Source organism: Pteronotus mesoamericanus, unplaced genomic scaffold (genome assembly GCF_021234165.1).
Source record: "Pteronotus mesoamericanus isolate MK-2021 breed Mesoamerican mustached bat unplaced genomic scaffold, CSHL_Meso_final contig_25, whole genome shotgun sequence".
NCBI lineage: Eukaryota > Metazoa > Chordata > Mammalia > Chiroptera > Mormoopidae > Pteronotus > Pteronotus mesoamericanus.
The window spans coordinates 36,252,166-36,276,920 of NW_026555105.1; the positions used below are offsets into that span (position 1 = coordinate 36,252,166).

Here is a 24,755-nt window from a genome sequence, read left to right on the forward strand (position 1 = left end):
GTGTGAAAATGCAGCACCAGCAATTTGTGAGAAGTTGGATTCAAACTCCTGGGGAAGCAGTGTTGAGTCTCCACCCCAGACCCCTCAGCTGTTGCTAGGCAACTGGAGCATTGAGCATCCTTCTCCAGGCAGCCCTGCTTGTCTCTCTCCACATATGCATTTTTTGATTTGTGAAAGAGGGAAGAATTGCTTCCTAGAATAGGAAGGGACTTTGAAAGATTATCTAGTCCAACCCTCTGCCTTCAAGCAAAACAGGTATAATCATCCTCCTTTTACAAACAAGGTCCCAGACTGGGAGTGACTCCTCTCTTTGGACGAAGCCAAACTTCAATTATTTTAACAAATGTCAGGTGGAAATTTTAAGACATCAAGAGATGGATGCTGGTCAAAGAGTTCCTATTAAGTGCAGAGACCAAAACTTACTCACAGATTACATGCATTCCTGAAGATGAACTCTTCGTCTCAGAGCTTGTTGGGCCCTGGAACCTAGCTTTGCTCACTCCAGCTGGGAGCAGACAAGGTGAACCCACTGCCTGCCACTGAGCTTGGCAAAAAGCAGGGAGCAGGAGTGCTCCAAAAGCAAGAGGGGGATTCTGGTCTCCTTTTAAAACTAAAAGGACAGAACTTGACTCAAAATCTCCTTGAATTTTGGAAAGCAAAAAGCCACTTGCCCAGGCCTATACACATGCAAAGGGACAACTTAAATAAATCAAAGCGATGGAGCAAGGCCACTGGATCTCTAGACAGATTCATAGGCTTTGGGTTTCTTCAATATGGGGTTTTGCATATCACAGCTACACCAGGGCAACAAGTAAACTGGATTTTTTTTCTCACAGTTTGTAGTAGTTAGACAAATAGAGACTGTGGACAAAACACCAGCTTGACTTACAAATACATTATTTTTCTCAGACTAGAAATAATCTAGACCTTATAATCCTGTCAGAGTTTAGAAAACAGACTGAATTTTAAAGCTGAAAGAAAACAAATGAATCTTTCACTACTCCAAACATCTCTTCTGCACAAAGAGAACACAGCCAAGAGGACTGAAGCTACTTGCTCAGGTTCACACACCTTATTCTGTTCAGATAAAGATCATACCCAATAACTACAGGGATTAAAATTCTGTTGGCTTCTAGAATTTACCAGATATCAGCAGAAGTCATTTCTCCAACCTCAATACTGCAGCCTCTTTAAAACATTTCAGTTTGCAAGTCCTCTAAAGATGCACATTCTCTACTGAATTCCCTTTGCTGCCTTGATCATTAGGAGGAAAATTGGGTCCAGGAGAATTTGATACCATAAATGGAAGAACTCTGAAACACAGCAGTTAGGGGCAATCCTCACAGAGAACTCAAAAAAAAAAAAACAAAGTCAACATTTTGTACTTTATTCTTCTTAGCAGGAAGTTGGTAAACCAATTATAAATGTTGGAGAGTGCAGGGCTCTGCAGGAGATCTAGGTCTGCTGATTACATCCAGGTGAACAATCTTAAGCATATAATTCACTTGCCAGGGCTAGCTTTAGGTGATTTAAGAAACAGCCCTTCCTGAGTCTCCCTGGCACAAGATTCTTCTTTCAGCCACATGAGGCCTGTCTCTCCCTAGGCTTCAGACTGGTTTTTCCAAGAGCCCCACACTCTCCTTGCTCAAAACCTCTGCCACATCTGTCCAAGATTTTCTCCACAGTGTCCTGAGTGACCTCTTTCTTTGGAGCCCTGGTCACTCCAAATGAAAATGTAACCAGCCTCTGTCTCCATTAGAAGCCCTGGGTTCCACTTTGATCTCTGTGGGTGCTTGCCCTAAACCAAGAGCAAGTTGGTCCACTCCGAGTGGCCCAGGACCAATCTACTAGCCTGCCTTTATCTCCAGAACATCACGAGTCCTGTGAATGATTGGAACCATGATGTTCCAGCTGCCCAAACATAACAGTTTTTATTGATAATTCACATAGGACTTACTCATGTATGGCCTTGTGACAGCTCCCAGCTATGTTCCTTATGGTCATACGTGGCTAGATTCCTGCAGCATTCTCTGACTAGTATGGTCCTGCTTTCCAGTCCCACACTTCTCGAGTTCATTCTCCCTGGAATTGTTTATAAAGATCAGATCACATTTCCCTCCGCCTTTACTGGCTGTCACCGACATAAAGTACCAGTGTTCTAATGTGGGTGAATGCCCTGTCATCATTTCCTGCTCACAATTTCTGATTCTCCCTTCCTGTCATACTTGGGGCTTCCGCCTTCCTGTTTTCTTAAGCTAATCACCTGCACAATACTTGCTTTCTCCCCCTTCTGTAACCTTTCAGAAGCTGTTCTCCCTTAGAACCCTCCCCTTCCCTGTCTTTTCACTCAGTCACTCTTGAGGTGAGTTGCTCATCCCCATGACCTTGGCTTACAATGCCACTTCCTAAGAGATCCTTGAGTTTCTCAAATTTCCTGATAATCGGAAGCCCTGATGTGCTTGTTAAAAACAGATATCCAAGCCCAGGTCAGGTCCACAACTCAGAATCTCCAGGGTCATGACTGGAAAGCCGGAATTTGAACAAACATCCCAGTGCTGCCCAGGAAGTTAGGAACCGCTCCCCTGGACCAGCTTTGCTTAGGCTTTTGGCTGTATATTGGACAAGCCCATGAAATCAACATCTCTGGGTCCTGTCTGACATCATTACTTTTTTAATGTTTGATTCACATGCAGCCATCTGCTTGAGAATTGCCATCTTAGACCAATGTTCTCACACATCTGTGCACAGGAGAATCATCATGTTGTCTTAAGTGCATAGTCTCAGTCTCACAACCTCCAAGAGGCTGATTCAGGAGAGCTGGGGTTGAGGCCAGGAATCTATATTTGTCAGGACCCCCATATGCTTCTAACACTGGAGGTTTGAGGACCACAGCTGAGACTCCCTTGGTGGAATAACACAGGTTCCATGTTGGCTCCCTCAGCATCCTAGTTCCCCTTTCATGACAGCTCTCCCTTTTCTTTCTATTTTATCCAGATACAATTGACACACTGCATTATACAGTATAAGTTTAAGGTATATAGCATGATGGTTTGACTTACATATATTGTGAAATGATTAACACAATATGTTTAGTTAACATCCATTATCTCATATAAATATAACAAAAAGAAAAAGAAAAAAATTTTCCTTGTAATAAGAACTCTTAGGATCTACTCTGTTAAAAATTTTCCTATATATCATACAGCATTGCTAACTAATAGTGATCATATTGTACATTATATCCCTAATATTTATTTATCTTATAACTAGAAGTTTGTACCATTTGACCACCTTCCTCCAATGCCTTCCCCCTTCCCCCACCTTTGGTGACAACAAATTTTATCTCTTTTTCTATTGGTTTGTGTTTGTTTTTTTTGGGGGGGGGTTGTTTTTTAGATTTCACATATAAGTGAGATAATACAGTATTTGTCTTTCTCTGCCTGACATATCATTTAGCATAATATGCTCAAGGTCCATCTATGTTGTCACAAATGGCAGGATTTCTTAATTTTTGTGGCTGAATAATATTCTACTTTATATATAATGGGCAAACTTCTTTATCCATTTATTCACTCATGGGCACTTGGTTTGTTTCCATGTTTTGGCTATTATAAAAATGCAGCTATGAATATGGGGTGCAAATATCTTTTCAAGTTAATGTTTTGTTTCCTTTGGATATATTACCAGAAATATAATTGCCAAATCATGTGGTAATTCTATCTTTAATTTTTTTTGAGGATTCCCCATGCTGTTTTCCATAGTGGCTGCATCAATTTGCATTCCTACCAACAGGGCAAAGGGTTTCTTTTCTCCACATCTTTGCCAGAATTTCTTATCTTTTGTCTTTTTTATAATAACCATTCTAACAGACATAACTAATATGTCATTGTGGTTTTGTCTCTTTTTAAACATAGATTGTGTGTCTTTCACCCGAGACTGGGACCTTTCTGCAATATGCCCAGAACTAGGACAGTGCCTGGACATGGCAGACACTAAATAGTAGTTCATGGAATCATTTTGTTGTGCTATACTTTTCTACATACCTGTGTCGCATTTTCCCAACTATTATATGAAATATTTGAGATCAAGTAAGAAGATATCACATTACTTGTCCTCTAATACAGTGACCTTTATATTATAGGTACTCTGTAAATTTTTTTATCATTTAGTAGGTATTACCTAAGATGTTTGAGCTGCTATGGTAAGATTAAAGCTAAAAGCAGGTTGATAAAATACCTGCTTTACACAATAGTGTATTCTGTCAATCCTGAAATTGCTCAGAAGAGGGAACTAAGAGGGATGCAGTTTTACTTTTCTGACAGACGCAAATGGCTGGCCAAACAGTGTCACAAACTCAGGTACATTGAAATGTGAACCATGCTCTGATTTATTTCAGAAGTGAAAGATCCTTGTTCTAACATATTTTCTCTCATACCCCATGATAATAAGTCCATGGAGAAGCATCTGAGAGAGTCCTTCTCCAAATGTGGGGAAGCATAGCACATTTTTGTGGCAGTCTAGCAAAAATGAGAGTCAGCCTGCAGTTCACTTCCAAGTCATCAAATCCTTCCGTTGTCAACTATAAGCCATTTTAGGTTTAATTAATTCAGAATCTCATTCCAGAAAAACACTGAGCAAAATTTTGGTCATAATCAAAGTCAAGAAATTTCACACAATTTACTTGAGTCCTGGGAATCATATTCCACACTATGTTCTTAATTTTCTCAAATAACCATTGACCTCCCTTGAAACTTTCTTCATCTACATTTCTAGAAATGTAGAAAGATCTACATTTTAAAAGCATGTGAATCATTAGCATTTTTGGTTCTGATTCAAAGCTTCGAAACAATGAACACCTCATGTGTTAAAATGTTATCAAATGAGTTATGTTGTTCCTCGTGCTTTGAATTCTGAAGAGAATATTGATTTTTCAACTTTTTTGACCATGACACTCAGTGAGAAATAAATTTTGCATTGCAAAACACACACACGCCCCCCCACACACAAAATTCCATGAAAAAAGTAGTTTTCATATTACATGAAATGTATGCTGTTCTTCTTTTCTATGTCATTCATTTTTTAATGCTAGCCTCACCTATTAAATCACTGGTTCTCTACCTTAGCTATCTATTGGAATAAACTGGGAAATATTAACAATATCTGGGTCCCACTCCAGCAAAGTCTGATTTAATTGGTCTGAGGTATGGACTAAGCAGTAGAATTTTAAGTGCCTCCCACCAGAAGATTTTTATGTGCATTCCAGGTAGGTAACATGTGCAATAAGTTGATTTCTTAGCCCACAAATGGGTCATGATTTGCAGTGTGAAAAACACAGACATTGAGTAACATTAGACACTAATTTCCAAAAACAATGGCATTTGCATATAGACTTTTTAGTCACTGAACAGTGTGTCAGTGGCTGCCTTGTACCCTGGACACTGAGGATAAAAATATGCAGTATCATCTCTGCCCTTGAATAAGTGACAGCCTTATTTTCACAAATAGAACACACACATGTAGCAAACACCCAGATCAAAAGACAGAGCACTGCCAGCACCCAGAAGACCCTTGTGACCCCTCCCCCACCAACACTAACCATTTACACGACCTCTAATAACATAGATTAGTTTTCCCTGTTTTTATACTTTAAACAAGTAGAATAATATAATATATTCTCCTCAGTATCTGGCTTCCGTAGATCAACATTCTGTTTATGAGATTCATTCATACTATTCAGAGTAAAAATGCCTCATTCATTCTTGTTGCTTTATAGTGTTATTCTCCATTCTACAAATGCACCTCAACTGATTTATTCATTTTCTTCTGGATGGGCATTTGAGGGCTTCACAGTTAGGACCTTTGAACATTCTAGTACATGTGTCTGGTGAAGATATACATACATTTTTGTGGGATACATACCTAGGAATGGAACTTCTGGACCTTAGCTTAAGTATATGGACAACATTAGAAGATACAGCCAAATAGTTTTCCAAAGTGGTTGCAATGATTTACCCTCCTATTGGCAAAGTACATGAGCTCCAGTTACTCCACATCTTTGCCAATACTTAGTATTGTCAGTCTTTTCATTTTAGCCATTCCAGTGTGTGTGTTAAAATATTTGAAATAAATTTCAGTAAAAAATGCAAGTTTTTGAAATTGATATATATGACATATAAATTTATATATGATATAAATGTAAATATATATATATATTTACATTTATATCATATATATATCATTGTTCTAAATAGCATGGAAATTCTCCCTTAGGGATTCATAGATGTTCCAAATCTCACAAGGGGGTTTTGCCCTACTGTAGTCATTGTGTCTCTCCCTCCCTCACCCTCCCCTTCGCCTTTGTTCTCCAACTCTCTCTGCCTCTGTTCTGCAGCCTGGATCTAACCTGGAGAGACATGCAGCATCTGACTGTGCTCACCTCGAAACGAAACCAGCTTCATGATGAGGTTCATCAGTGGCGGCGGAACGGAGTTGGCCTGGAATTTAATCACCTATTTGGTTATGGGGTCCTTGATGCAGGCGCCATGGTGAAAATGGCTAAAGACTGGAAAACTGTGCCCGAGAGATTCCACTGTGTGGGAGGCTCAGTGCAGGACCCTGAGTAAGTGGGTGCAGTGGTTCTTCCTGCTGCGTGTGGAAATGCCCCAGAAATGGTGCTGTCATATTGGAGTCAATACCAGATTCCTTCTCCGTGTTAGGGAGATGTGCTGGGTTTGATTCAGAGACAACAGCTTCCAGGCCAAGTTATAGTATTGCAAAACTTGGAGAGGGAGGGGAGGGGAGGGGTGTCATTTACATAGAACACAGTTCTGTAATTCAGAGTGCCTACTTGTAGGTGTGATCAATGTTCTGATGGCTTATGCCATTATTTTTAATTGCAAAAACCATCCAATATAACCAGCTCCCAGATCAGTAAACAGGGCACAATCAATATCCCAGAAAACCACGTATCCCCTTCAACCATGATCTCCCCAAGGGTAACCACTATTCTTCTAATTCTAAAGATTATTTTTCCTATTTTATACTTAATATAAATGGAATCATATGTGTGTTTTCCTTTGTATCTAGATTGTTTTGATCAGAATTATGCGGTAAGATTTAAATATATTTAGTATGTACTTGTAGTTCATTTATTCTCATTGTTGAATAGTGCTCCTTTGTGTGACTATAACACTATTAATTTATTACTTCTACTTGTGGGACAATGCAAGGACTTCATTTCATTCTAAGTGATATGGATAGACATTGGAAGGGATTTAAGTGAGAAGTTTCCCATACAGAAACTACTGGACTGGTCACATGTACTTCTTCCCTTCCAACTTCCCATCATGGCAAGAGGATTGGACAATAGGGTCTCTCTTTATTTAAATTCTTTCCTCATTTGTCCATAAGTACAATAGAAATAGCAGTTTTTATCATTGTTATTTCTAATTAAGGTATTATGTACATACAATGAAATGCATAGAACTTAAGTGTATTATTTGAGTTTTGATAAATATATAAACCTGAGTAACCACTGTCCAATCAAGAACTGGAACATTCCATCACCCCAGAAAAATTCCTTATGCCTCCTTCCAGTTATTCCCGACATTCCATAGACAGCCATTGTTTTCATTTCTGTCCCCATAGGTTAGCTTTACAGTTCTTAGGCTTTATCTAATTAAATTACATGGTTTCTTTGACTTAACATTATGTTTGTGAGAACAATCCAAGTTATTATGTGTAGTAATAGCCCACTTATTCCCATTGCTATGTCATATTCCATTGCAAGGATACACCTCCAGTACCTATGTCATTTTAAGGGTGATAAAATCCACCTCAAACCATCCTTTGCCCTGGCCTTACTCCTGTTGATCATCTGAACTTGGCCAGAGTCAGAGCCCTCTAATAGTATGTCCTCCACTCCATTCCCCTTTGGTCCTGGAAAAGGACTTGCAGCTTCTCTAGTAGTTATTTAGACCTGGATTCAAATCTTAATTTCACCAGGTTAGACAATACTTGGACTTCTCTGAACCTCTACTTTAGCAATTCTCAACATTTGTGCTCTGACCCCCTTTGGCAGTATGGTGAAATCTATGGACCACATCTCAGTACACTGTTTTTAAATGTTTTAGATGAAATACATGAGATTACAAAGAAAGCCAAATATATTGAAACCAGTTATAAATTTTTTAAACAAACTTGTGATAAAGTAAAATATGCCCTTTGTTTAATTAACACATTAAGTAAAAATGTGTTATACCACTCCTAGTACCAAGTCTAATGGCCATGATAATTTTAGAGTAGTGATAATAACTGAAATGTTACTTCAAGATAACTACAAAGACTACAATAGGTTATAAAAATCTCTAGGATCTTTGGTGACAAACTGAGGAAGTGCAAATACCACTCTGTCATGGGCCTGCCTTCATAATCAAAGAAGCTATTTCCAGTAAAAATTAGTGAAAATTAAGACGTAGGGTTTTTTCTATGTAAATTGGTATACCTCTTGAATTCTGCTCTTATGGGCCCCCAAAAAAGGACCCCTTCTCTCTTTCTTCACCAGTAAAACAGAGCTAATATCTCTGTCATCACCTGCTGGGAGACTATAGTGAGACAGTCAGCATAGAACTGCCACCCAGTAAGCACTCAGTAAATGTAATTTTGCTTTTCCCTCTTATTCATGACTTTAGACACTCTTAGTTCATAACTGTAGAAAAAAGTAAGATAATAATCTTACAAATTTTGGATGTGTATTTGCCTAATAATTACATGGATTCAAAATTGTGTATCCTTTTAACTGACAGCATCCTCCCATAGGTCAGTGTCTTCACTGTTCATTCACTGAGCTCTGACAAAGTGGGACCCAGTGGATTGTTACAGAACTTTGTCTAATTTTCTAGGGACTAGTCCATAATCTCAACAGCACTATGTGGGAAAGCAAAGCTTCAGGCCAAGCCCTGAATTTTTAAAAACAGAGCATCACAAGCCCTACGTAATATATATAAAATACATCAGAGTTCTGCAGAGTTTCTATCAAAGCTGCTGTGTACATAGATCATTTCTGTTTGTCTTCATACCACTCCACTTGAAGACAGGCTTCTATGTGGCCCCAGCAGGTTGGTTGACTCAAGTCAGTTTCACAGAGGCTGCAGTGTAAGTGAAGGAAGGAAAATTTATTGGCACCTACTATGTGCCATGCCCTTTGCAATCACATAAGCTTCATAGACATCCTGTTGTACACATTGCACAATCAGGGTGTGAATATTTTGCAGCATTAACAACAACCTGGTCCCATGTTGTGTCTCAGGAGAACGTACCACTATGTGCCTGGCATATACTGTTTTATTTAATCCTTATAAGCCCCAGAGGTATTTGCTATTATTATTACTTCTTACTGGTGAGGAAGCTGAGCTGATGCATAAAGCATAAGAGATGTGTTCAAGGCTGTGAACGGGCAGACCAGGTCTTGAAACAAAACCCATTTGAATACAAACCTCAGGCGTTTTTTGGTGCATAAGACATTGACCTTAGTGAGCTTCTACTGTGCATTCAGGCCCTGTATTAGAGCAGCCCTGCATTGGCTCAGGAGTGTCATTAGAGATGAGAAGAGGCTCACAAAGGTTAAGGGCATACCAAAGGTCACCCAGCTACTGAACAGCCAAACTGGGATTTGAACCCAGACCATCTGATTCTAGAACTCCACCCTGTGATGGGTCTCAGTGTTTCTCAGTGATTTTCCAGTAGAGAAGGTAAGGTTCAGAGAAATCAGAAGGACCTGGGGAGATTTTTTTACTACCCTCCACTACCAGGACTCTGAAACACTCACCTAGTGGGTGGGCACCCCTTCCTAAACACCATAACTGCTGTTCCAGAGACCCTGTCACTGCTGGGTCTACGAACAGAGTGACAAAACAGAGACAGGACTGGGAACCATCATTGAAGTGGAGAATTGAAGGGTAAATCTTATTCGTCATAACTAACTTTACCCAATGTAAACATTAAGTGGGCATTGTCAACTGTGCTTCCTTTTTTAGAGTTCAGAATAATTTTCTGAGTGATTTGGAAGGACTGAGAAACTTGCTGCAGTGGTGGAAATGTCCTATATCTGAGTGTCCCATACAATAACTTGTAGCTATGAAGGGCTAGAAATGTAGTTAGTGTAAAGGGGAAGTAAAGTTTCCATATGATTTAATTTTATTAGTAGTTCATTTAAATTTAAATAGTCACACGAGGCTAGTGGCCACCATCTCAGACAGCTTGGCTCTAAGGCACATCAGGTGATTACATGGTAATAGAGAAATGCTAGATAGCACAAGAAGAATGGGAAGTGTAAATTTAATAATATAAACTCTGAAGGGGTGTGCAGGAAGTTCAGCCTGTGAGGAAGCTGAGCCAGTCTTTTTCACAGCCCATGCTCCCCTGGTGCCCCTCTGACTCAGGCCCACTGCTCACTCCCCACACATGGACAGCAGGACACTCCAGAGGCCAGACTCTCTGTCTGAGGGCAACCCTGAGAGAATGCAGGCACAGAGCTGCCCCTACCAAGAGCTGCCCTCAGTTACCAAGCTAGCACTTTTCTCCCTCCATGCATTTTAATCACAGAAGGCAAAAAGTTAGGATCATTAGTCTCCTTTTACAGGTGAGAAAATGGTGGCTCAGCAAGATAAAGTAAATGGTTATAGTTCACAGAATGAACAACTCTACTGTTTATCCAATACAAAAAGCCCTGGGACCTGGAACTTCTCCCTTATCACAAAGAGGGAAAGATTTACGAAGCAGGACTTGCCCAGGAGGAAAGACTTCCAGTGTTTGTGCTTTCATGGAAGCTCCGCCAGCAGCAAGGGGCAAAAACATTGCCAGTAGGCAGTGCCACTGGAGCCGAGTCTATAGTTAGTAGCACATCAGCTACACTCACAACAAGGAAAGCGGCTTAGCTGCAGTGTTTAGGGGAACGGTCAGCCTGAATGCACTGAGGCCTCTTAATTGAGGTACATGTTGATATCAGACCTTATTTTCTGAGGCTGCACTGGACAAGAAAGATGGATCTCTACTGATCTTCGAGCCCTGTGCATTTCTAAGTGAGGAATGGGGGGAGGAAAATGAAGGACCTACACTGAGATGAATGACAGTTTATCTCCCCATCTCTGTGTATGCTTAACATTCTGTAACAATCCACATAAACATTGAGTTTGGAGCCAGAAGCAATGCTGGAAATATTTTGCCCATGTCTATCATTTTACAGTTAAGGAAAGTGACTCCTGTTAAGAGATGTGAACATCCCAACAGCTTACAACTAGTTTGAAAGTCTGTCCAGTATCAGCAGCAGTATTTTAATTGAAAGGAAGTCAGAGAGGATTCCAGCACTAACTCATTTGGACCCTCCAGAAGGCCAGGGACCTGCTCTGTGGGGTTTAGTGGCGCATCCTCAGAGCGTAGAACAGCACCTGGCACTTAGTAGACACAGATAAATATTTTTAAATGAATGAATAAATGGCTATTCAGCCTGCATCACCTGGGTCCAAAGAAGATATCTAAATGGTGGCAATAGGGCCAGTGGACCTGCCAGGGAAATCTGTGGCACAGCCTTGTTGGAGGGGCTCTGCATTCCTCAGTGCCCTCTGCTCACTCATCCACTCCACACCTGACTTTGTTCTCAGGTGAAAGTGAGCTAGGTCTATGGCAGATGTTTTTGGTAGAGAACTCAGAGGCTGGACAAGGAGGTCTGGAAGGCAATGCCCAGGCTGGCTGTCTCACTGTCAGAGGAGGTCCTTATCACCATGAATTGCACTACTGCCTAGGCAACCGCCACTTTCTGTGATGTGCATGAAAACAGCCTCTGAGTGGGGTGAGTGGTGACTATCAGGTTTATGGGTTTCCTCAGCATTAGTCTTCCCAGAGAAACAGTCAATTTGAAAAGCAATTTTCTAAAGAGTCTTTATCAGGAGAGTCAGCGAAGGGTGTTCAACTAAATAAAAGGAAAAAAATAACACGGGCTATGCACATCTGCACTGGACCAGCCACAGGCAGTGAACAGAGCATCAACAGCACCACACAGCTGCCCCCACTTTGAGGCCAGGCCACTAGGTTATATATCCCCATCTCTGCCAGGCATCAACCAAGGCTAGTAGAGCATGTGATCTGACAATCATGGTCACTACCATTGCCTGAGGGCAATTCTGCAGAGAAGGGGACAGCTGAGAGCCAAACCAGCAGCCAAAGCTGAGAGAAGCTGTGGAGGAAATCTGGCTGAGGCCCTGTGGTCTGGTGAAACACCCTTAGCCATGATGTGCCTGATGGTTGTCTCAGGCTTGGTCTAATTCCTATTCTCTTCTTTGATCATATGAGATCATCTCAGCCTGGAATAACTTCTCTCTTGTGCAAGGGACCTTGGGCATTTACAGAAACTCCATTGAATGGTAGGCTGTGGATTTGATTTCTAGCTAAAGTGGCCATCTCTTCTCAAATTCTTAGCCAAGAAAACTATTTTTAGATTTTCCCCAGAAAACCAATGTCATTTTTCTGTCAAAATTTTCACAAATTGACTTGTAAAGGGACTATCACTCTGTGAACTCCAGTCCATAAGTGCTCTGGATACAAATGGGGGCAAAAAATGAGTTTTTAAAATCCAGCTTGTGCTTTGAATCCTTGTGATAATAGTGATTTTGCATTTGACAATGATTAGTGATGCTTTATAACACCTAGAATGGCAATTACTCAGGGTAACATTCTATTTGTTAGATTGAGAATTTCCTTCTTGAATTTTTCAGGTGCCCTGGCCTGCAAAATAAGAAAAGGGCTTAAACCCAACTCAGGACTCAGAGCCAAGGTCTCTCTTTCTGCTGTGGGTTCCTCCCACCAAACTTTGTTACCTCCACTGTGCTTCTCGGAAAGTTCCAGAGCCCCTGAGACACCGCTCTAGAAGGAAAGCCTCTGCTCTGGACCTGTCTACTTGTCTGTGTAGAAACTCAGTGGCAGAATGTGGCATTTCACTCACACCTAAGATTCTAGACATTCCAGAAGCCTCTAGCAAGGTAGCCAGAAAACCGATATAACAGGATCCACCATTTCCCCAGCTGCTTTTCCTAGGCCCCTTGAGCACAGCAAAAACAGAAGGTTCAGGCACCTTCTGGGTGGTGGTGCTGTTACCAAGTGTAAAGTAGGTGTACACAAACAATTTAGATGCGTGCTATTCAATACAGAAGCATCTAGCCACATGAGGCTATTTAACAAAATTAAATGAATATAAATTAATGACTAAAATTAAATTAAAAATACATTTTCTTTTTTTTAATTTTATTTTAATTTATTTTTTCAAATACATTTGTCTCTGCCTCCCCCCTACCACTTTCCCTTGCCCCTTCCCTCCTTCCCTCCCTCAGCTCTTCCCCTTTGGTTTTGTCCATGAGTCCTTGCTATATGTTCCTTGACTTTCCCCTTCCCTTCCTTTTCCCCGCCCCCCTCCCTCCTTCCCTCTTGTCTCTGTTGATTTCTTTTCCTTTCAGTGTTGCTGGTCTTATTTTCCTTGCATCTTTCTATTGTTGGTTAGGTTCCGCTTATAGGTGAGACCATATGGTATTTGTCTTTCGCCCCCTGGCTTATTTCACTTAGCATAATGCTCTCCAGTTCTTCCTCACACTAGTCACATATCAAGTGCTTGACAGTCACATGTGGCTACTGCACTGAACAGGACAGATCTAGAACATTTCCATCATTGCAGAAAGTTCTAGTGGCCAGTGCTGGTCTAGACATTTGTAAATAAACAATGCATATTAGTGTATATATATTTTATCTTCACAGCAGCTCTTCAAGGTAGGAAGTAATATCCACATTGTACAGGTAAGGAAAATTAGCTCAGACAGTTCAGATGTCTTGCCCATAATTAGACCTTTAGGCCACCCTTCACAGATTTCTGCCTGATTTATCAGCCTACCTGTTACGTGTCTGATATAACAGGTTCTGAGTACACAGCATCTTCTTTGAGAGATTCAAGTAGTGATTATCCATACTCTGCCCTCCAAAGCTGGCCTAATACCTGCTCTTCACCAAACTGAATAATTTCCCCAGAGATGGTACTGGGATTGCCATCTGCATCATTGTCACTGGATCTCCATGGCCAATGGATGCTTCATGCATTATTCAGCATCAGCATCCATGCAGAGCACATACGGCAGCACTCCATGAAACTGTTTAACTTTTTTTTTTCCAAGTTTCTCAGGAGACAGTCATCTTTATCAAGGAGCGGCAGGGTAAGTCCAGGTTCATCGTGGCCTGGGCTCCATCCAAGAGCAATGCAGAACTAAGGCTTGGCTCTGAGCCAGGTGTATGACCAGCATCTTTTTTTAGGTGTGCTCTACAAGATATATATTTTAAAATATTCACCATGTTATGCTCCAATATAAAAGCCACATCAAGGAAAGACGTTGATATAAGCAAAGGGCCAGGAAACAGGAACTAGCCTCATGTGTCAGGCACCATGCTCAGTGTTTTCATAAATGGTCTTATTTAACCTCACAAAACCCACCTGCAGTGACAGTGAGACTTCAAGTATTTGATAACTTGCCCAAAGTCTCCTGAGCAGTACATGTAGAAGCAGAAATATAACCCAAATAGTTTTGTTCCCAAAGCTTAGAGTGTTTACATTACACCATGGATTCTTCAGATGTAATTTCCTTTATTATGTTTCTGATGCAAGAGCCTTTGAGTGCCTCACCTTAAAGAACATTGGCTGTATGTAAAGACAAATGAAATGCTCAGATTGACCCTTCATTGTGTTACAACTCTATGAGCAAAGAGTCTCCCAAATTTCCCTCATTTTTCATATGACTGTCCTTCACTAGGATTAATTAACCCAATTTCAGTTTTTTCACGATAATAACAACAATTATATCAGCAATAACTTTTATTTATCAGCATACTTAGCTCTTTAAAAGAAAGGCATTATGAGCTTCTGTCTCAGTCTGGTTTTCCCAAAAGTAGACCTTGACATGGGACTTGGGTACTAACAATTTTTTTTATTTATTATTTTATTGTATGTTTTCCATTGCCATTTATGACCCCTTCCCTCCTCAGTCACCATATTGTTGCTTATGTCCCTTTTTTTCACTTGATTCCTCCAACCCTTTATCCCTCACCCCTATACCCAGAACTATCAACCTGCTCTCTATCTATGAGTCTGTGTCTATTTCACTTGTTAGTTCAGATTGTTCATTAGATGCTATATATGAGTGAAATCATATGATGCAAAGTTCGTCTTTCTCTGATTGGCTTATTTCACTTAGCATAATGTTCTCCAGGTCCATCCATGCTGTTGCAAAGGGTAGAATTTTCTCCCCTTTTACAGCCAAGTAGTATTTTCTTGTGTAAATGCCCCATAGTTATTTTATACACTCATCTGTTGATGGACACTTGGGTTGCTTCTATATCTTGACAATTTTAAATAATGCTGCAATAAACATAGGGGTGTTTATGTTCTTTCAAATTAGTGTTTTGGGTTTCTTCGGATAAATTCCCAGAAGGGAAACACTGGATCATAAGGCAGCTCCATCTTTAATTTTTTTAGGTATCTCCAGACTGTTTTCCACAGCGGCAGCACCAATCTGCATTCCCAAAAACAGTGCATAAGTGTTGCCCTTTCACCACATCCTTGCCAGCGACTTGTTTTTTGATTTATTTTTAAGTATATTTTATTGGTTATGCTATTACAGGTGTCTCATTTTTTCCCCTTTATTCCCCTCTACCCTGCACCCCCCATCCTACCAGCATCCCCCCTTAGTTCATGTCCATGGGCTGTACATATAAATTCTTTCACTTCTCCAATTTCTACACTACTCTTAACCTCCCCCTGTCTATTTTGTAACTTCTAGTTATACTCCTTATTCCCTGTACCTTTTCCCCATTTTCCCCCTGCTCCACCCCACTGATAACCCTCCATGTGATCTCTATTTCTGTCATTCTGTGCCTGTTCTAGTTGTTTGCTTAGTCTGTTTTTGTTCTTTAGATTGAATTGTTGATAGTTGTGAGTTTGTTGTCATTTTACTGTTCATATTTTTGATCTTTCTCTTTTTCTTAGCTAAGTCCCTTTAACATTTCATATAATGTGGGCTTGGTGATGATGAACTCCTCTAACTTTACCTTATCTGGGAAGCATTTTATCTGACTTTCCATTCTAAATAATAGCTTTGCTGAATAGAGTAATCTTGGATGTAGGTCCTTGTCTTTCACGACTTTGAATACTTCTTTCCAGCCCCTTCTTGCCTGTAAGGTTTCTTTTGAGAAATCAACTGATAGTCTTATGGGAATTCCTTTGTAGATAACTCTCTGATTTTCTCTTGCTGCTTTTAAGATTCTCTCCTCATCTTTAATATCGGGTAATTTAATTATGATGTGTCCTGATATGGTCCTCCTCAGGTCCAATTTCTTTGGCACTCTCTGAGCTTCCTGGACTTCCTGGAAGTCTATTTCCTTTGCCAGATTGGGGAAGTTCTCCATTATTTTTTCAAATAAGTTTTCAATTACTTGCTCTGCCTCTCCTCCTCCTGGAACCCCCATGATTCAGATGTTGGAACATTTAAAGTTGTCCTCGAGATTCCTAAGCCTCTCCTTATTCTTTAGAATTCTTGTTTCTTCATTCTGTTCTGGTTGAGTGTTTATTTCTTACTTCTGTTCCAAATTGTTGATTTCAGTCGCAGTTTCCTTCCCTTCAGTGTTGGTTCCCTGTATATTTTTCTTTATTTCACTTTGCGTAGCCTTCACTTCTTCCCCTGTTTTTTTTGCGTCCATACTCAATCACTTCTGTGAGCATCCTGATTACCAGTGTTTTGAGCTCTGCATCTGATAGGTTGTCTATCTCCTCGTCACTTAGTTCTTTTTCTGGAGTTTTGATCTGTTCTTTCATTTGGGCCATATGTCTTTGTCTCAACACACCTGTTACATTGTAAGGGGTGGAACCTTAGGTATTCGCCAGGGTGAGGCAACCCATGTTGTTGCGTGTAGCGCTGTATATTGGGGAGAGATCAGGGAGGGAACAATGCCACTTGCTTGGCTCTCGCCCCACTTTCTTGCCTCACTTCCCCTGCTACCCATAAGCAAATCAGGCCTTTATGGTGCTGATTCCCTGGTGGGTGGGTTTGTGTACATTCTAGGACCCCATGGGTCTCTCCAATGGGCTCTCCTGTGAGACTGGGAATTTCTCCCACTGCCTCAACCACCAGAGAGTTCTACGGCTAGATGTTTTGAAGCTTAATTTCCCACGCTGGAACCCTGGGTTGTGTGGTCTATCTAACTCCCCAGTTGTTCCTCCCAGCTTATTCACATGTGAATGTGGGACCAAGTGGTCCACAAATTGCTGCCTCGCCTGCTGGGTCCACTGCCTTGCCACATGTCTTCTCTGCCCCAGGCTGCCCATCTCTACCCCTCCTACCAGTCTGGATGAATGTTTCTTCTTTAACTCCTTGGTTGTCAGACTTCCATCAAGTTTGATTTTCTGGTGCTTCCGGGTGTTTTTTCTTTTTAAATTTGTTGTTGTCCTTCTTTCAGTTGTGCAAGGAAACAAAGCATATCTACTGATGCCTCCATTTTGGCTGGAAGTGTTTGTTGATTTATTACTGATGGGCATTCTGACGTGTGAAATGATACTTTATTGTGGTTTTAATTTACATTTCTCTGATGATTAGTGATGTTGAGCATCTTTTCATATGTCTGTTGGCCATCTGTATGTCCTCTTTAGAGAAGTGCCTATTCAGGTCCTTTGCCCATTTTTTTTAATTGGCTTTGCTTCTTTGGTGTTGAGTTATTTAAGTTCTTTATAAATTTTGGATATTAACCCCTTACCAGCTGTATTGGTGAATATGTTCTCCCATTCAGTGGGTTGTCTTTTTATTTTGTGATAGTTTCCTTTGCCGTACAAAAACTTTTTCATTTGATATAGTCCCATTTATTTTCTCCTGTTTCCCTTGCCTGTGGAGATATATCAGATAAAATATTGCTACATTGTCCAAGATTTTATGGCCTATATTTTCTTCTAGGATTTTTATGGTTTCAGGTCTAACATGTAAGTCTTTAATCCATTTTGAATTTATTCTTGTGTGTAGCATAAGAAGGTGGTCTAGTTTCATTTTTCTGCATTATCTCTCCAGTTTTTCCCAAGACCATTTATTGAATAAAGTGTCTTTAGCCCATATTATGTATTTGCTTCCTCTGTCAAATATTAATTGACTATAAAAACATGGGTTTACTTATGGTCTCTCTATTCTGTACCATTGATCTAAGTGTCTGTTTTTATGCCAGTACCACACTGTTTTGATTACTATCATTTGCTATCAGGCAATGAGATTCCTACAACTTTTCTTCTTTCTCAAGATCACTGTTGCTATTTGGGCTTTTGTGGTTCCATGTAAATTTTTAAAACATTTCTTCTAGTTCTGTGAAATATGTAATTGATATCTTGATGGGAATTGCATTGTATCTATAGCTCATTTTAGGTAATATGGACATTTTAATGATGTTAATTCTCCCTACCCATTAACACAGTATGTATGTCTACTTATTTGTATCTTCTTCAATTTTTTTCTTCAGTGTGTTATAATTTTCATAGTACAGATCTTTTACATCTTTGGTTAAATTTATTCCTGGGTATTTTATTCTTTTTGAGGCAATCGTGAATGGGATTTATATATATATATATATGTGTGTGTGTGTGTGTGTGTATGTGTGTATATATATATATATATATATATATATATATATATATATATATATATATCATGTTCATTCTATTACAGTTGTCTCAATTTTCCCACTTTACCCCCCTCCACCCATCCTACCCTGATCCTCCACTCCCACAGTCAATTCCCACTCTGTTGTCCAAGTCCATGGCTCATTCATACATGTTCTTTGTCTAGTCCCTTCTCCTTCTTTCCACCATTGTCCTCTTTCCCCCTCCCCTCTGGTCACTTTCAGTCTGCTCCATGCTTCCATGCCTGTGGTTTATTTTGTTCATTAGTTTATTTTGTTGAATAGAGTCCACTTATAGGTGAGATCATATGGTACTTGTCTTTCATCAACTGGCTTATTTCACTTAGCTTAATATTCTCCAGTTCCATCCATGTTGTCGCAAAAGGTAGGAGTTTTGTCTCTCTCTTTCTTTCTTCCTTAAATGCAGATTGATTTTATTTATTTTTTAGATGTCAAAGTTAATTATAAAATATTTAAAAAGTTTAAAACCATTATAAAGTCTCAGCAATTAAACCAACATGACACCAGCACAGAAATAATCAAGTAGATCAATGAAATATAATGAGAATTCTAGAGATAAATGCATATATCTGTCTAACAATATAATATATGATTAAGTTGATATTTCAAATCAATGGGTAAAATAAGGCTTATTCAACAAATAATGTGCATGGACCACTATTACTTGAAATAAAACAGATGTAGAGCCCTATTTCACACATTATTCAAGAAATATTCAGGTGAGTTAAAAATCAATATGTATAATCTAATGAGTTTTAGAAGAAAATAGAACTAATATTTTTCATGACCTGAAGTAAAATATTCAAATCCAGAAGTTATAAATATTGACAATATGACTATATTAAACATTTAACTATATAGTAATATACATATAAAAAATTTAAAGGAAAGGAATAGAATAGAAAAGTATTTGCAACACATCTAAAACATGGTTAATAGGTTTTTGATTTTTTGGTTTTTTAGGGAAAAAAGTTCTACAAACCTTTAATCAATAAATGGATAATGAATACCAAAAAGTCATTTTAAGCTTTTTTTTTAAATAATAGAAATAGGTAAGAAATATACTGAAACACGTTTAGTTTCAACAAATAATACAGGAACAATTAAAATAACATCATTGTCACAATCAGATTAGTGAGTATTAAAAATATTGGTAATATTAAGTATTGGCAACTCTGAAAGGAACTGGGTATTCATAGAAACTTTTTCTTCATCTTAAAGCCATCCCTTTAGCATATTTTGCACTGCTGGTTTGGTGGAGGTGTAGTCTTTTAGCCTTCTTTTCTCTGGGACACTCCTTATGTTGCCTTCCATTTTAATTGAGAGGCTTGCTGGGTAGAGCAGTCTTGGCTGCAGGCCTTTGCTTTTCATTACTTGGAATATTTCTTGCCATTCTCTTCTGGCTTGTAGTGTTTTCTGTTGAAAAGTCCGCTGCATGTTGTATCGGGGCTCCCTTGCATGTTACTACCTGTTTCTCCCTTGCTGTCTTTAGGATTCTCTGTCTTTAATATTTGCCATTTTAATGATGATGTGTCTTGGAGTGGGCCTCACTCAGTTTCTCCTGAATGGGACCTCTGTGCTTCCTGGACTTGTGTGACTTTTTCTCTCCTCCAATTGGGGAAGTTTTTCATCATTACTTTTTCAAATAGGTTCTCTATCCCTTGCTCCTCTTCTTCTCCTTCTGGTATCCCTATTATACAGATATTATTACGTTTCAGGATTTTCTGCATTTCTCTAAATGCATCTTCATTCTTTTTGAGTCTTTTTTCATTTTCTTGCTCTTTCTGGGAGCTCTTTTCTACCTTATCCTCCAGCTCGCTGATTTGGTCCTCAGCTTCATCTAGCCTGCTTTGGATTCTTTCTGCTGTGTTCTTCAATTCAGAAATTGTATTCTTCATTTCCTCTTGTCTTTTCTTTATAGTTTCTATGTCCTTTTTCATGCTGATAGAGTTTGCAGTAAGTTCCTCATCGTTTCCCTGTAGTTTTTGGTAATGCTCTCTGAGCTCCCTGAGCTCATTGAGCTTCCTTAGAACCATTGTTTGGAACTCAATATCTGATAGTTTACTTGCCTCTATTTCACTTAGTTCTCTTTCTGGGGATTCCTCCTTTCTCCTCGAGTGGGGCATATTTCTTTGTCTTCCCATTATTTGTGAGACTCTTCTCTTTTGCTTCTGATTCTTAAGTTGATCTGTCTTTATCTCCTGACTTTGTGGTGTGAACTTCTATGGTTGGAGACCGCTGTTTTTACTTTCTGGATCTGCCTCTGACTGATGTCAGATGTTGACCCTGTCTGACCTTAGGCAGTCTGTTCAAGACTTCCAGTAATCTACTGTCTGTGGCTGTCTCCTTCATCTGTTAATTTATTCACTCGGCAGTCAGCAGGCCTCCTTAGACAGCTCGGGGCAGGGTGGAGTCCCTCCGGGGGGCAGGGTTATTGGGTCCACTCACACTACTGCCGTATGAAGGAGAAGTCCGCACTGGGATCCCGTGGGCTACTCTCTCTGTTCTCTCCCCAAAGCCTCCGTCCCCAGTCTCTCCTCAAGTGTCGCCAGACATTTCTGCACCCCCTTTAGCCAGAGATCTGCTGTCTGTGGCTGCCACTCTGCATCAGCAGGCAGCTTAGACAGCACAGGGCAGGGCTGTTGGGTCCTTTGACACTGGTGCTGCTCAGGGGGAGTGGTCTCCACCTGAGCAAGATGGCAGCTGCCGCATGGGGGAGGAGGCAGCACCAAGATCCTGCCAGCCATTCCCTCAGTTCTCTCCCCAAAGCCTCCTTCCCCAGTCTCCCCTCAGGCATCTCTAGTCCACTCTCCCCTGCCTTTGCCGGAGACCAGAGTAAGTGGCTGCAAATAAAAATTTATGCGTTGGCCCTTTAAACAGTTCTTTGCGTCTCCAGCCGCCTGGAGCAACCCTGCCGCTTTTTGCAGCTGGCTGTTTTCTGTGTACCTTTTGGGCTCTGGTGCTGTTGGCTAGAGATCCCCACTTTTGGTTTAGACCCCGCTGTTCTCAGGAGGATCCAACTGGCTGTTTCAATATCCTTCTGGTGCTGCCGCCATGGGCTCCCCGCCCGCCTTCTCAGGTCTGCACCTCACTCCTTACCAGTTAGGTTGCACTGAAGCCGATTCTTCTGTCTCCAAGGTTACAAGGCTCCTCTCTCACCATTGTTCAGTTGTTTGTTCCAGGTGATTTCTCCCCAGCTTAGTTGTAATTCCAGGTTGGTCCTGGGCAGAGGTCAGTGTGACTTCCACTCACTCCTCTGCCATCTTGATTCTCCTGGGATTGTTTTTTTTAATTTCCCTTTCTGATAGTTCATTATTGGCATATAAAATGCAACTGACTTCTAGATATTAATTTTGTATCCTGCTTGATGCTAACGAGTTTTTGAGAGATGATCCCAAGAAACACAAGTGGGGAAGTGGAGATGTGATACAAGGGGGAGAAATAAAAGCTAATAAAGAGTACACTGGTGAGCAAGTTCCCACTGTGGGCAGCTAGACTCAGTCTCACCGGGGATACTGAGTTATCCCACTGAAGAAGAGAGAAGCTAGGATATAGTTATCCATCACCTTCTGTCAGTCATTGGTAGAGGATTGTCCCCGAGGAGCTAAATCCCTGACACTTTTGAGTTGCCCTGCACAAAGGTTAAGCAAACTGCCGTGGAACAGGGAAAAGCTACAGAAGGGAAGTTAGGAGATGCTGATACCTGAGGTAAGTAGTCAGGATAAACAGAAGCTGGAGCTGTAGGGCAACTCAGAGGTAACTTAGGATATATGGGAGGGGCATCAACAGCACCTGCTACATTCTGAAAGTTCAGAGAAAATAAATAACTTGCTCACCTTCATACAGCTTGGGTAGGAATTAACCCAGGTCTATCTGATTAATCTCAAAGCCCTTGTTCTTTCTGCTGCCTGAAGCTGTCTTCAGAAACCCCTCATGTAATGTGCCCATTCCTTACCATATCTCCTTATCACTTTGCCCTCAGGAAAATACCATCCACTGGCAAGCTGGTGCTGACCCTCACCACTGATGCCTGTGAAGGGAAGGAAAATTTCGTCCGCTACCTTGAACACGTCCAAGCTGTCATCACTGTCAATGCAACCAGGAGAGGAGATCTGAACATCAACATGACTTCCCCTATGGGTACCAAGTCCATTTTGCTGAGTCGGCGTCCAAGGGATGATGACTCCAAGGTGGGCTTTGACAAGTGGCCTTTCATGACCACCCATACTTGGGGTGAAGATGCCCGTGGAACCTGGACCCTGGAGCTGGGGTTTGTTGGGAGCACACCCCAAAAGGGGGTGTTGAAGGAGTGGACACTGATGTTGCATGGCACACAAAGCGCCCCTTACATTGACCAGGTAGTGAGGGATTACCAGTCTAAGTTGGCCATGTCTAAGAAGGAGGAGCTGGAGGAAGAGCTGGATGAAGCTGTGGAGCGAAGCCTGAAAAGCATCCTGCACAAGAACTAGTGTTGTACCCTGGCTCCAACGTCTCCCTCTCTCCCCCATCTCTGCCTCTGCCCTCGCTCCATACTCTGTCAGGCACCTAGCAACTATCACCCCCACACAAGCAATTCCAACTTCTTGATCTGAAGCTTCGCTCACTGTCAATGATTATTTCCATTACAATGGAAGGAATCTTTTTTATTCTATGCCCCAAATATAGTGTTCCCACCAACACCTATGTTCTATTTGTGACTCTAGGTTCTTTATTTGTGTCATTTAAATAGGTGTTATCCTGCAAACAAAACTGGGACAACTTTCCCCTCTATTTTTTCATATCTGAGAAGAGAAGAGAATGCATTTAAAAAGGTACAAATGGTAACTCCAAGAAAAAGCTACAGATGGTTTATTCATGGTCTCAGCAAACCTGTTACATAAAAAGAAAAATCAAAGATTGTTACCAAGGGTGAGCTCTGAATCTCTTAAAGCAGGAGAGATGTTGTAAATGTCTTGGGGAAAGGTGTTTTAAACTTAGCAAGATTTCTTCAGTGGTGTAGATGAAGGTGGTGTGATTCAAAAGATGCCATCCATGAGAGCCCTAATTACCAGAGAGGGAAGAGTCAAAAAGCATGAGCATTGGAAATCTACCACCAATGCCAGCATCATAACTTATCCTACTCAGACAGCATGGCAAATATAAAACCTATGTAGCTTGGCTGTCTTTTCACCAGCTACTGCTCTGAGTTACGGTAGAATATTCTAGAGGAGCCCAAGTTACTCTTAGTCTGTATACAGTCCATCTCAGCCCCAATTTTCCAGAGTTTCCCACATATCTATCCAAAAAAAAAAAAAAAGGCAGGGCAGATCTGGCAACACATCATAGTAGTTTTTAACCCAAGAATGTTCCTTTTCCTAAGTCTTTTTGGGACTTCTTAATCTGATATAAGCAAGAGGCCTAGGGAGTATTTTTGACAGTTTTTCACACATGAACTTGGGCTTTGATTTCCAAAACACATGATTGGAGGGCAATATCTTACTCCTTCATGTTGTGATTTCTGTTATGTGTTTGGGAAATGGCCTCTGTTCAGGCACAGGTGTGTGGAAGGTGAAGGGGGCATGCCTGAAGATGTGAACTGTCTTCACATGGACCTTCATTTGTATGGAGCTTTTTCTGCCAAAGTGGGGTGCCAACTCATTCCCTGGTAATGTGAGGCCTGAAGGAAGCAAGAGAAGCCCTCAATGGGGAAAGCACAGTTACCATCTTGGCAACCAATCAATCCATGAGGGTGTTTAACAGGTAATCTAAAGTTGATACATTCCTTTCCTCTGTCAACCCCAAAAGACACCACACCATTTCTTTATCAAAGAAATGCTTTCTGACCTACTGACACTTTGTTTTCCTAATCAAGGACTGTCTCCTCATCTCCAAACCCAGTGCCCACCCATTCCAAAGAACTGATCAACCACTTCTGGCTACATTTCTCCCTTCCCCTGGGAGCACATAGCTAACCCCGGGAGTTCCCTTCCTCAAAGCCAGCAACACCAGAGCACTAGCTTCCA

General features: G+C 40.7%; 1 protein-coding gene across 1 annotated transcript in view; it reads left to right on the forward strand.

Moving 5' to 3' along the window:
* The window catches only part of PCSK2 (proprotein convertase subtilisin/kexin type 2), a 360,494-nt gene extending 336,507 nt beyond the window's left edge, over window positions 1-23,987 (forward strand). Inside the window, exons 11-12 of the mRNA XM_054574083.1 lie at window positions 6,392-6,619; window positions 22,736-23,987. Coding sequence (XP_054430058.1) covers window positions 6,392-6,619; window positions 22,736-23,222 — 715 coding nt within the window. The 3' untranslated portion in view covers window positions 23,223-23,987. The remainder of the gene's footprint in view (window positions 1-6,391; window positions 6,620-22,735) is intronic.
* Window positions 23,988-24,755: the final 768 nt, after the last annotated feature.